Raw genomic sequence first — 12,860 nt, forward strand, 5'->3', positions numbered from 1 at the left:
GCACTACTAGGTATTTATCCAAGGGATACAGGTGTGCTGTTTTGAAGGGGCACATGTACCCCCATGTTTATAGCATCTCTATCAACAATAGCCAAAGTGTGGAAAGAGCCCAAATGTCATTGACAGATGAATGGATAAGGAAGATGTGGTTTATATATACAATGAAGTATTACTCGGCAATCAAAAAAAAAATGAAATCTTGCCCTTTGCAACTACGTGGATGGAACTAGAGGGTATTATGCTAAGTGAAATTAGAGAAAGACAAATATCATATGATTTCAGTCATGTGGAATTTAAGATACAAAACAAACATAAGGGAAGGGAAGCAAAAATAATATAAAAACAGGGAGGGGGACAAACCATAAGAGACTCTTAAATACAGAGAACAAACTGTGGATTGCTGGAGGGATTGTGGTTGGGGGGACGGGCTAAATGGGGCATTAAGGGGCATTAAGGAAGACACTTGTTGCCATGAGCACTGGGTGTTATAGATAGGTGATGAATCACTGGAATCTACTCCTGAAATCATTGCACTATATGCTAACTAACTTGGATGTAAAATAAATAAATAAACAAACAAATAAATAAAATATCAGAGTGCCACACATGTTGAAAGGGGAAACATCATTTTTTGACCCCTTTGTGTTCTGAGTATAATATGTATATATATATATATATATATATATATACATATATATATATGTATATAGATAGGTAGATATTTATAAAGCCATATAGAAAGTACTAATGCTGGCCATAGTCAAAATTTGTAAGGCATTGCTTTACATAAATAAGGCTTCTTGGGTCAAAGAGGTTGTCTGTGATTTCTGTCACCCTGAACTATTGTTGACATATTGATACAGTAGTCATGCACTCTGAGTGAATAGGTTATATGCTATAATTCATTATTGTTATTCACATACTTGGGTAATTAAGAATTTCTGATGATCTGGCTCACTATGGAAGAACTTGGAGCCTCCTCATGTGTAAGGCATACTCCAACAGGCACGCCTTTTAATTCTAATCCAGGACCAGTGGCCCTGAACTTTCTCTATTTCATGCACTTAACCCTCCCTCCAGGGTGACTTTGATAGTGCCTTCTGGTGGAATTCTGATCTCTGTGTGTGTCCCTGGTCCTCCTCCCCAGGAATAAGACTTCTCACTCTTCGGAGTGATTCTGTGTGACTCTTCTGGTGATGCCCCTTTCTGTCCTGGGTGGCTTGGAACCCTCCTCCTTTTGAAATCCAGTCCAAATCCTCACCTTCTTTGCGAGTCAGATCTCTTCCTTCTCTGTGTGACACTGGATACTACTCCATTTGCATTTTGGCAAAGAGCTGCTGAGTTTAGGTCATAGATGGAATGTGACAGTCCATGTCATCTGTGAAGAGGACAGACTAACCTGAAAGATCCAGAGAGGGTTCACTAAACTTTGTTCTACAACAGACTAAATTGGGCAGAGACAAGAGACAGGTACAGTGAAGCGACAAGGAAAGGTGGCAGATTCACAGGGAGAAATTTCAAGTCAGCACAGAGATTGTATGTCAACAGAACGAGGTCCGGTCTGCCTAGTAGCTGACATGTCAGGGCTCCACAAGTGGGTGTTTCTGGTTCTGTCTGCCACTCAGTTCATTCTGGGGATGCTGGGGAATGGTTTCATAGTGTTGGTCAGTGGCAGCAGTTGGTTTAAGAATAAGACAATCTCTTTGTCTGACTTCATCATCGCTAACCTGGCTCTCTCCAGGATCGTTCTGCTGTGGATTCTCTTGGTTGATGGTGTTTTAATTGTGTTCTCTTCCAAAGTGCATGATGAAGGGATAATAATGCAAATTATTGATATTTTCTGGACATTTACAAACCACCTGAGCATTTGGCTTGCCACCTGTCTCAGTGTCCTCTACTGCCTGAAAATTGCCAGTTTCTCTCACCCTACATTCCTCTGGCTCAAGTGGAGAGTTTCCAGGATGGTCGTACAGATGATCTTGGGTGCGCTGGTCTTATCGTGCGCCAGTGCCCTGTCTCTGATCCATGAATTTAAGATGTATTCTATTCTCGGTGGTATCGATGGCACAGGGAATGTGACTGAGCACTTTAGAAAGAAAAGAAATGAATATAAATTGATCCATGTTCTTGGGACTCTGTGGAACCTCCCTCCTCTGATTGTGTCTCTGGCCTCCTACTTTCTGCTCATCGTCTCTCTGGGGAGGCACACGCAGCGGATGGAGCAAAGCGGCACCAGCTCCGGAGATCCAAGCACTGAGGCCCACAAGAGGGCCATCAAAATCATCCTCTCCTTCCTCCTTCTCTTCCTGCTTTACTTTCTTGCCTTTTTAATTACATCATCCAGTTATTTCATACCAGGAACTGAGATGGTGAAGATAATTGGAGAACTCATTACCATGTTTTATCCTGCTAGCCACTCATTCATTCTCATTCTGGGAAACAGCAAGCTGAAGCATATGTTTGTGGGGATGCTGCGGTGTGAGTCTGGTCATCTGAAGCCTGGATCCAAAGGACCTCTTTCCCTGTAGAGTGACAGAGGGCACAGGTGGGAGCCTGGGCGTCCTTCGGCCTGGCTCAAGACCACAGGGCTCTTCCTGACCCTCTTGTGGTTCCAGTGCCGTGACGTCAGTAGCAGAGAAACACTACTGCATTGCCTTGTCCCATGGGGGACACATCTCATGGCTTCTCTTTGTATGGTTGTTTTGGAAGAGAGTGAAACAGTCTTTGGCAAATGTCAGTGTAGTAACACTCTCACGGTGTAGGCATGTATTTTAAATGCTGTCAACAAAATGAGCTGATTACTAGCTTTAGCGTAAAGTTTATCCTGACAGTGATGAGCTGATGTAAATAACAGTGTAATGAACTTGAGGGAGGGAGCAAAAGCACTGCAGTTCCACAGACTTGGGTTTGCATTCTGGTTCTGTCCATTTCCAAGACCTTTGGCCTTAGGCGAGTTACTTAACCTTTCTGTGTGATCCCCTCTTACCTCATTTTAAAATGCAGACTCACCTACAGGCTGCTAGAGATTCGTGAGGCACTGCGTGCCAACATTTTAGAACAGCGTATCACGTGAAGCCCTCAGTGGGTGAGGCCGGTTTGGTAACCGACAGTGAATCGTGCAGCAAGAGCACTTCCTGGAGAGATAGTTCCCACAGATCCATTGCGTGAGGACAAAAGCAGTGGAGCGAGAATCAAGACCCTTGGATATTAGGCTCCAAACCAGTCTGGTGGTGGTCGTTTTACTTCAATAGTCCTGGTATTCCTTTATCATTTTGCTATCATTTCCCTTTATCAACTGCCGAGTAATTTTTTAGTTTTTAGATTGGGCAAAACTCAAAGCAGTTTGTTTTTTTTCCGCACTAACCAAGGTGCATGTTAGCTTTTAAAACTTGAGAGTTTTATAAAAAATAACGGAAGCAGGGGCGCCTGGGTGGCTCAGTTGGCTGAGCGTCTGGTCTTCGGCTCAGGTCACGATCTCACGGCTCGTGTGGTCTAGCCCCGCGTCGGGCTCTGTGCTGACAGCTCAGAGCCTGGAGCCTGCTTCGGATTCTGTGTCTCCCTCTCTTTCTCCCCCTCTCCTGCTCGCTTGCTCTCTCAAAAATAAATAAACATTAAGAAAAATAGAAGCAGTTTTTATAAATTTAATAAATGTTATTTTTTTTTTAAACGTTTATTTATTTTTGAGACAGAGAGAGAGACAGAGCATGAACGGGGGAGGGGCAGAGAGAGAGGGAGACGCAGAATCAGAAGCAGGCTCCAGGCTCTGAGCCATCAGCCCAGAGCCTGACGCGGGGCTCGAACTCACGGACCGCGAGATCGTGACCCGGGCTGAAGTCGGATGCTTAACCGACTGAGCCACCCAGGTGCCCCAATAAATGTTATTTTAATACAATTACACAGGAATTGAGTCAAGAAGTCAATGAGACTATTCTTACTTAAGATCATGAAAAATTCTCAAACTTGTGAATATAGACAGGACCCAGGACAAATCTGAATCCAGATTTCTGTCACTGATGGAGCTCTCAGGTGTAGAGTGTTGTGGTTATGAAGGCAGGAGTGAGTGAGTTAACAGATGAAGAGTGCTTAGAATCTCAGATGGAGGAAACAGTAGCTGTTGCTGTCATTGTTATTTTGTGGAATAAGTCATATTTGGATGTAGCATTAAGGATCACCATACCACTTGGCATTTGGTCATGTGTAAGCAGAAGTTAATCTTGGGATTGTTCTGGGATTTATGTATTCATTTCTAAAGTTACAGGAATAAATGTCTTTTGGTCTGCACTGTTCGTTTTCAAATTGATTCTTGCCTCTTGAAGCTGCTAGAAAAATGCCTAATTCTGACATAACTTAAAATTCTCTTTCGGAAAGTTGTGTGTTGATGGGGCACCTGGGTGGCTCAGTCACTTAAGCATCTGACTCTTGATTTTGGATCACGCGATGATCTCACAGTTAGTGAGATTGAGCCCCGCCTCAGGCTCTGCACTGACAGCAAGGAGCCTACTTGGAATTCTCTCTCTGCCCCTCCCCCACTCATGCTCACTCTCTCTCTCAAAATAAATAAAATTTAAAAAAGAAAAATGTTGAAACTCAAAAAATTATTTAATACTCATTCAATAATTCACTCAAATATAAGGATTTGAAATGGGTACTCTTGTAATTAATAAAAAAAAGTTTCCCTATGGAAATCTATGCTGTCTTTTTTTTTTTTTAAGTGTTTATTTAGTTTTGAGAGAGAGAAAGTGTGAGCAGGGGAGGGGCAAAGAGAGAGGGGGACAGAGTATCTAAAGTAGGCTCTGTGCTGACAGCAGACAGCCCGATGTGGGGCTCAAACTCATGAACCGCGAGATCATGACCTGCACCAAAGTCGGACGCTTTACTGACTGAGCCACCCAGGTGCCCCGGAAATCCATGCTGTCTTGACTGGCACCTGTTTTGTTAACGCTGATCCACCCTTTTGAATTCATCTTCACCCACTCTTGAACACCTGTTCCTACTTTCTGTCACTTTGACGACTTCTCTGTCTAGCTCTGACCTTCTGGTTCTTTAGTTCTTAACCTGAGTTCCTGACTCTGCCTTCTAGCTTAGGTGTGGGGGGTTTTCTCTCTTTTAATTGAATATGACATTTTCCTGGAGGTTTTGGCTTGGCTGCTTTTTGGTTCTTAGTGCCTTTGGCTGACTTCTGAAGAATCCCTCCCTTCTGTTCCCGCTGGGGCTCCATTAAATCTTACCTTAACCTAACAGATTCAGATATGGTGCTGGCGTTATACCATGTGAACATGCTGACGTTACCACCGTTAGTTGTGTCATTGGGCCTGGAGTGTGGGTGAAAACAGAGACTTCTGAGTGGGAGTGTGCTGTGGTAGTCTAACTGGCTGAGTGCAGAGTGACCTTCCCTGAGACGAAATGAAATCGGATTCGTATGCGTGGCATCCCCAACTGCTCTCGTGTTTCTTTCAGAGAAATGTGTAGGTGGCTCCTGCAAAATGTTGGACTTGGTTAATACGACATCAGTCATATGGGGACCGTCATTTATCAAAATTGGTGTTGGGGGGCGCCTGGGTGGCGCAGTCAGTTAAGCGTCCAACTTCAGCCAGGTCACGATCTCGCGGTCCGTGAGTTCGAGCCCCGCGTCAGGCTCTGGGTTGATGGCTCAGAGCCTGGAGCCTGCTTCCGATTCTGTGTCTCCCTCTCTCTCTGCCCCTCCCCTGTTCATGCTCTGTCTCTCTCTGTCCCAAAAATAAATAAACGTTGAAAATTGGTGTTGGGAGTGGGCACGTGAGTCTGGGTAGTGGGTGAATTGCTGATGAAAGGAGTCTCCTCTGTTGCTAGAGGCACAATGCTGGTAAGTTTGGCTGTTTTGGAGAGGATACGGTCTTCTAGATCTCTGAGGGGGGATGCCTAACCTGCCCACTCTCAGTGAGGCCCAGTACATGGGGAAGAATTACCTAATACCTCAGGCCCTGTTTTGAGCAAACCCGAGAGGCCATCTTGTTTGTTTTGTTTTACTTTCAATGAATTAGCTTTAGTTTCTAAAATCCCTTAAAACCCTTGAATCTAGTTGTTTCATGAACAAAGGACCAGAGCGTGGCTTTCCCCCACTGTGACCAGGTTCCTGGGGTCAAAGTATGGGGATGAGATTTGTCCCTGCGTTTGGAGGCAGTTCCTTGCCAGAACTTGTTTTGTTCTGAAGGCTGCCTCTTCTCCACACACATCCGTTCTTTAGTGCATCGCTGGTGTATTGCAGTTGGTGTATTAACTCATGAATCAGGAACAACTTATGACAGTAGCCTCATAAGACTTTCCAATTTTCCATCAGAGGCCCCTGCTTCTCATTTTTAGTATTCTCTGAAACCTTGGGCCAAGTTCATAAATCCTGATCCTTAATGAGATTGAGCTATAGTTTGGGTCTAGAGGGATCATAAAGAAAAATAAACAAACCACCAACAACAAAACAAAACAAAAACAACAAAACGACCCCCCAAGTACATTCCAACATTTCTCAAAGAGTTTCAGTGTCTACCAATGTTCTTTGCCTTAAATGGTGTCCCTGATCTTTCCCAACAACTGATGAACAGAGCTGTCTAGATCTTAAAGTTGTGTATGTGATTTTCTTGTCTTGGGGTAGGTGGAAGGGAAAGTCTGATCTTCTGTTGATATTCTGCAGGAAGCTCTGTTTTAAGAAAGCAAAGATGACCTCAAAAACTTCCAACAACTGCTGATGACAATTGTATGTTACTTTCTGGTATTCCTACATTTTGCTGGACTAGAAAAATGTATAGTGTAGGTGCTAAAAGTGTTATTTCTGGAGTCAAACACATTGGATTCAAATCCTGACCTCATGGTTAAGCGTCCGACTTAGGCTCAGGTCATGATCTCACGGTTTGTGAGTTCGAGCCCGGCGTTGGGCTCTGTGCTGACAGCTCAGAGCCTGGAGCCTGCTTTGGATTCTGTCTCCCTCTCTCTCTGCCCTTCCTCTGCTCCTGCTCTGTCTCTCTCTCTCCCCGCAAAATAAATAAACATTAAAAAAAAAAAATCCTGACCTCATCACTTACTAGATACATGGTCTTTGAAAAATTGCTAAACCTCCTTGTACTTCAGTTTCCTTCACTATAAAATAGGTAATTTTATAAAATGCCTCATAGGATTGGTGTGAGGATTAAATAAGACGATGTATGTAAGTTATTTTACCGACTAGAGCATAGTAAATACACAGCAAATATCAGCCACTAGTATTTTAGCTTATCAAGGGTCGAGACTTAGGCATGTGCCTCATGGAATTCTAGTCTTAGGATAGTGAATCCACAGAGTTTGTAGTTGCTGGTGGTATAAGAGGACATGATATACGTGAAAGCCTGCTCCTTCCAGTCCCCAGGGGATGGATGGTGGGAAGGAGAAGAGGGAGGCAGAAAGGGGATTGCACAGAGGACAGGTGAGAGTCCTGATTTCCCCCCTCTGAGGACTGCTTCAAAGCTACCCGGTTGCAGTCAGTGGGAGCAGAACATAGGTGCTGACTCAGCCTTGAATGCAGGCAGAGCAAGCAGTAACCAAGGGACACAGACCTCTCCCTGGAAGACAAGGACACTGTGGGAGAGGACATGATGTTTCTACCATGAGATAGCATTGATCTCCCCCCTCTCCGCAGACACGTGGACCCTAATTAAGGGAGAGAAACATGGCATCAGGACTATGTCTCAGATTTTAATTTTTTACATTATGTTTTATTTAAAAAATTAAAAAAATTTTAATTTATTTTTTATTTTTGAGAGAGAGAGACAGAGAGCTTGAGGGAGGGAGAGGGAGAATCTCAAGCAGGCTCCGTGCCCAGTGAGGAGCCCAGTGCAGGCTCAGTCCCACGACCCTGGGACCATGACCTGAGCCGAAATCAAGAGTTGGACACTTAACTGACTGGTGCACCCAGGTGCCTCATCAACTTTTAATTTTTAAATCTAAAGAGACTGAAAATTTTTCTGAAGACATTCTTTTCACTATCTCATTGGACTGAACACTTCCACCCCAACCAGCAGGTGGGAGCTCAGAAAAAAAAACTGTATTACTTTTAGACAAAATTAAGAACTTTACTTTTTCTCTGCACGTATGTGTTTGTCAAGTGAATAGATTTTGTTGATCTCACTATAGTGAAATTGTCGTTGCGACTTGGTGGGGCTGGCCCGGTGACAGAGCAGTGTTTCCAGGTTAACTGAAAATAGTGTTTTCAGAAGCTCATGGGTGAGTTTCTCTGCATGTTCTGTCTAGGGTTGGCACCACCTGTTGCTGAATAGGGTGCTCACGGCCAGGGAGGGACGATTTCTGAACTCTTCTTGGTGGCTCGGCTTTGTACCCTAACTGCCCAGCTAGCACCCCTCTTTGAGAAAGGGATGGGTTCCAGCTAGCTGCCGGATGCTGCTGTACTACTGTAGAAATAAATCTCTCACACCGTTTTGATTCTGGCTCATCTTGATTCCAGTTCATTCATTTATACCACGGACATTTAGCTAACAGCCACTTTGCACGAAGCACTATACTAGACCAGTTGTTCTTCTCAAAAATGTCACATGTAGCGGGCACGAAAGACACCGAAACAAGTACTTCATCTCTGCATCACTGAAACAAATGCTTCAGATGTGATGAAGGGTTCTGGCACAGGTGATCTTTGTCTGTGGTCTCCTCTCGTGACAGCCACGAAAACGCGCTGCTCTGTCCCGCTGCCAAGGTCCACCGCTGCATGGCCTTACTTCCTGCAGGTAGCTCTGAGCCAGCAGTGGAGCACTGTGGAGTGCTGAGACAGGTTTTCCTCTGAGACTGAGACTCAGGTGCCCCTGCAGAACACACCATCACACCCCGTGTTTTTCCATAGCACCAGATACCCTCATCTCTGTTTTTTTGTCTGTCTCTCACACGGTTCTGTGTGTTTTTTGAAGGCAGGGTGCACTGTGCGTGATTCTCCTGTTTCCCCAGCAGCTAACCTAGTGCCTGGTTAATGACAGCAGTTTGTTAAAGGAATGAACAAATGAGGGCAACAAGAGGAAGGAGCTCAGTCTCAGAAAGACCTTACAACTTAGCCACTGATTTTTCTATGATGTTTGGCAGTCACTTACTCATCCTCTTTTTCCTCACCTGTAAAAAAAAAAAAGGGAGAAGCATATCTTCCTTCTAGAACTGTCTTAAGAATTGACTGAAGCTTAAGATGCCTGCTGCACTTCTGGGAACAGAGTAAGCATTAAAAACAGCCTAATAAATGGAAGTTTCCCTCTCTCTTCCTCCTACGCACCCATTAATAGGGGTGGGACTGCCCTAAAAAGACTTCATATCAGGGCGCCTGGGTGGCTTAGTCAGTTAAGCGTCTGACTTTGGCTCAGGTCATGATCTCACAATTTGTGGGTTCAAGGCCCGCGTCGGGTTCTGTGCTGACGGCTCAGAGCCTGGAGCCCGCTTCGGATTCTGTGTCTCCCTCTCTCTCTGCCCCTCCCCTGCTCATGCTGCGTCTCTCAAAAATAAATAAACGTTAAAAAAATTAAAACACAAAAAGCTTTCACGTCCCAAAGGTTCCAATTTCTCTTGTAGTAATTGCATAGACATAGCTGCCAGGGTCGACTCAAAGGACACAATCAGGAGAGTCACCACACTCAAGGAAGCCCAAAGCAGGGAGCATCCATAAGATATTTATATGTAACTGATGGTAAAATTCTCATGCAGGGGGAGAAAGGGTTTTGTTAGTGCTTTTCCCATACTGACCTTTTCAGAAATAACTTCTGACAGAACCAGTGTGCTCACTGGTGACACTAGCCAGCGTGATCACATCCTGCTGATAGGTCCCCCTGCTACCGAGAACCCAACAGCCTTGTATGTCTCATTCTGAATGTGGTCTCTTGCTACCCAGTAATGGGTCCTCCCACCCCCTTTGGAACATTTAATTCTTTTTTTTTTTTTTTAATTTTTTTTTTCAACGTTTATTTATTTTTGGGACAGAGAGAGACAGAGCATGAACAGGGGAGGGGCAGAGAGAGAGGGAGACACAGAATCGGAAACAGGCTCCAGGCTCTGAGCCATCAGCCCAGAGCCTGACGCGGGGCTCGAACTCACGGACCATGAGATCGTGACCTGGCTGAAGTCGGACGCTTAACTGACTGCGCCACCCAGGCGCCCCTGGAACATTTAATTCTTATATCTTACTCCATATTATCTATTCTGTTTAAATGTGATGTAACTGAATTACTTTAATGCAGTAGTCTATTTTGTAAATAATTAAGTGGAAATATGTGCTATGACATAATCTGCCCTTTAATCATTGCCTGGCTTGTTCACTCTGTTTGCCTGGTTCACCAATCTGGGCATGCTTCTGTCATTTGTGGCTCCTTAGTTTTGTGCAAACGCTTTTGTAAGCAGCTGGGCTCAGGGAATTTCTCCAGGCCTGCTTTCCTGTCATCTATCTTGAAGGGCCTCATGAATTCACTCCCTTCTCTGGACCTGGTAGTCTTCACATGTTAGCTGCTTCTGTTTGTCTATTCCTATTGTACTTCTGTTCCCATAAGTACCGGGAGTTTGTATGCCCTATTTTGATGGCAGTTTTGTAACCTATATGTGGCTGCATTGAGGCTTGCACCTTGGGTTTCCCCAACTGCTGGAGTAGATAAGAGACGCCATACTCCCGCACTCACTCATAGTCGTCGATAATATAATTTGCCAAGCATATGGTGCCCTTTAGTGTCTGAGGAGTTGCAGAGGAATCAGGCAGTGAGATGCCTATCAGGGCCACAAAACTATAGCTAAAGCGTTACTGTGTATTTGGTACTGGAGTACTTGGGCAGTTAAATGTCTAGGAAAGAGCCCACTGTGATGTAAGCATAAGCCCACATCTATAAAGGAAACACGTGAAATGGCTGACATTTTTTCCAAGCAGAAGTGATTGGAGACATTGTTCCAAGCAGAAGTGATATCGCAGCAAATGATTATGGCACAAATCTATATATGTGACTGGTGAGGGAATACAAAGTGAAGGAATCGTCACCAAAGGATGGAATTAATTGAAAACAGGCTCTCTCGAGGAAGCATGAAGTCCTCGAACTTGATCTGTTCATAACTGTAAACCACTGTAGGTGCTTGGGGACGAAAGAGTAATGCTGGCATGGCCAGAATGACAGATGGAGAAGATAGGGCTGCAACATCAACAGATGACAGGGGATAGAGAAGCTGGATTTTGGTAATCCATGGATGTGTGGATGAGGGTAGGTGGGCAGGAATAAAGCCTGGGAATTTGCACCATATTCTGGGGGTGCTACGAAGAAAAGCTTCATTCACTGTGACACAGTGACACAAGCATCGCTGGACTGGGATCCTGTCACTCGGACTGGAAGTCCTTGGAACCATCCATAACTCCTCCCTCCAGCTGGCCTCCTCCTGGAGGAGTGGACTCCCGGGTTCACTGAGGCTGTTTGAATGAGCCATTTCTAAGGAAAACAGGATATGAATGAAGAAGTGGTAATGCAATCCTTGGAAGATTTGCATCTCAGCAAAAGCAGCTGGCTCTTAGACCATTGATGGCTCATTTGCCACACGGGGGACAATTGGAAAAGGAAACGCTTCCTGGCTGGTACTGATGCCTCCTTGTACCTCTCAGGATTTCTCCTGCCCCTGCACCGGCACCACCACCGCTGAGTTCTCAATGAGTAAAGATGCATCAGATACTCTTCTTATCTGCTCTTACTGTCTCAGCAATTTTGAATTTTGTAGGACTCGTTGTAAATCTGTTTATCGTAGTGGTCAACTACAGGACTTGGGTCCAAAGCCACAGAATCTCCTCTTCTAATAGGATCCTGTTCAGCTTGGGCGTCACCAGATTTATTATGCTAGGACTGTTTCTCCTGAACATTATCTACCTGTTCACCTCTCCACATGTCGAAAGGTCAGTCCACCTATCCACTTTTTTCCTGTTGTGTTGGATGTTTTTGGAGTCTACTAGTCTCTGGCTTGTAACCTTGCTCAATGCCTTGTACTGCGTGAAGATTACTGACTTCCAACACTCAGTATTCCTCCTGCTGAAACGAAAGCTGTCCCCAAAGATCCCCAGGCTGCTGCTGGCCTGCGTGCTGATCTCTGCCTTCTCCACTCTCCTGTATGTTGTGCTCACACAGACATCACCCTTTCCTGAGTTTCTGACTGGGAGCAATGGTACAGTATGTGACATCAATAAGAGCATCTTGTCTTTGGTGACCTCCTTGGTCCTGAGCTCCTTTCTCCAGTTCATCATGAATGTGACTTCTGCTTCCTTGTTAATACATTCCTTGAGGAGACATATACAGAAGATGCAGAAAAACACCACTGATTTTTGGAATCCCCAGACTGAAGCTCATATGGGTGCTATGAAGCTAATGATCTATTTCCTCATCCTCTACATTCCATATTCACTTGCTACCTTGCTACAGTATCTCCCTTCCGTACGGATGGATTTGGGAGCCACATCCATCTGTATGATTATTTCCACCTTTTATCCTCCAGGACATTCTGTTCTCATTATTCTCACACATCCTAAACTGAAAACAAAAGCAAAGAAGATTCTTTGTTTCAACATATGGTGGAATTTCAGTAGTAAATAGTGGCGGGAGTCACCTCCTGGTTTGGGAGCAAGATTTTCTCCATTAGCGGTTTTCCCAATGGTCCGAGAAATTCATTTTTGTAATTATTGATCTGACTTCCTGGGCCTTTGAGTGCCTGTATGTCAGTTCATTCTGCAATTTAAAAAATTTAAAATATTAGGCAGTTTTTTGTTTTGTTTTTGTTTTTTTTTTCCTGAGGAGCTTGCTTGAGGCATTACTTATCATGGAGTTTGCATGAGTGTTGCATCCCTGGTTAGGTGGAAGTCACCA

The 12,860-nt window shown here is 44.5% G+C and overlaps 2 protein-coding genes and 1 long non-coding RNA gene across 3 annotated transcripts in view; all 3 read left to right on the forward strand.

Annotated features, from left to right (window-relative positions):
* The first annotated feature begins 1,538 nt into the window (after positions 1 to 1,538).
* TAS2R3 (taste 2 receptor member 3) lies at positions 1,539 to 2,528 on the forward strand. Its single transcript, XM_047833132.1, has one exon. The coding sequence runs from the start codon at positions 1,539 to 1,541 to the stop codon at positions 2,526 to 2,528; it is 990 nt and encodes a 329-aa protein (XP_047689088.1).
* Positions 2,529 to 3,116: 588 nt separating this feature from the next.
* The window catches only part of LOC125151830 (uncharacterized), a 65,617-nt gene continuing 55,873 nt past the window's right edge, over positions 3,117 to 12,860 (forward strand). Inside the window, exon 1 of the long non-coding RNA XR_007146959.1 lies at positions 3,117 to 3,256. This is a non-coding gene — a long non-coding RNA (uncharacterized LOC125151830). The remainder of the gene's footprint in view (positions 3,257 to 12,860) is intronic.
* Positions 11,028 to 12,590, forward strand: TAS2R4 (taste 2 receptor member 4). Its single transcript, XM_047833191.1, has one exon. It carries the CDS (start codon positions 11,670 to 11,672, stop codon positions 12,588 to 12,590), a length of 921 nt encoding a protein of 306 aa, XP_047689147.1. The 5' UTR covers positions 11,028 to 11,669.

The sequence above is a fragment of the Prionailurus viverrinus genome, chromosome A2 (genome assembly GCF_022837055.1).
Source record: "Prionailurus viverrinus isolate Anna chromosome A2, UM_Priviv_1.0, whole genome shotgun sequence".
Lineage (NCBI taxonomy): Eukaryota > Metazoa > Chordata > Mammalia > Carnivora > Felidae > Prionailurus > Prionailurus viverrinus.

Coding starts and splice junctions, on each gene's coding strand:
- TAS2R3 (XM_047833132.1), top strand. CDS start 1,539: ATGTCAACAGAACGAGGTCCGGTCTGCCTAGTAGCTGACATGTCAGGG.
- TAS2R4 (XM_047833191.1), top strand. CDS start 11,670: ATGCATCAGATACTCTTCTTATCTGCTCTTACTGTCTCAGCAATTTTG.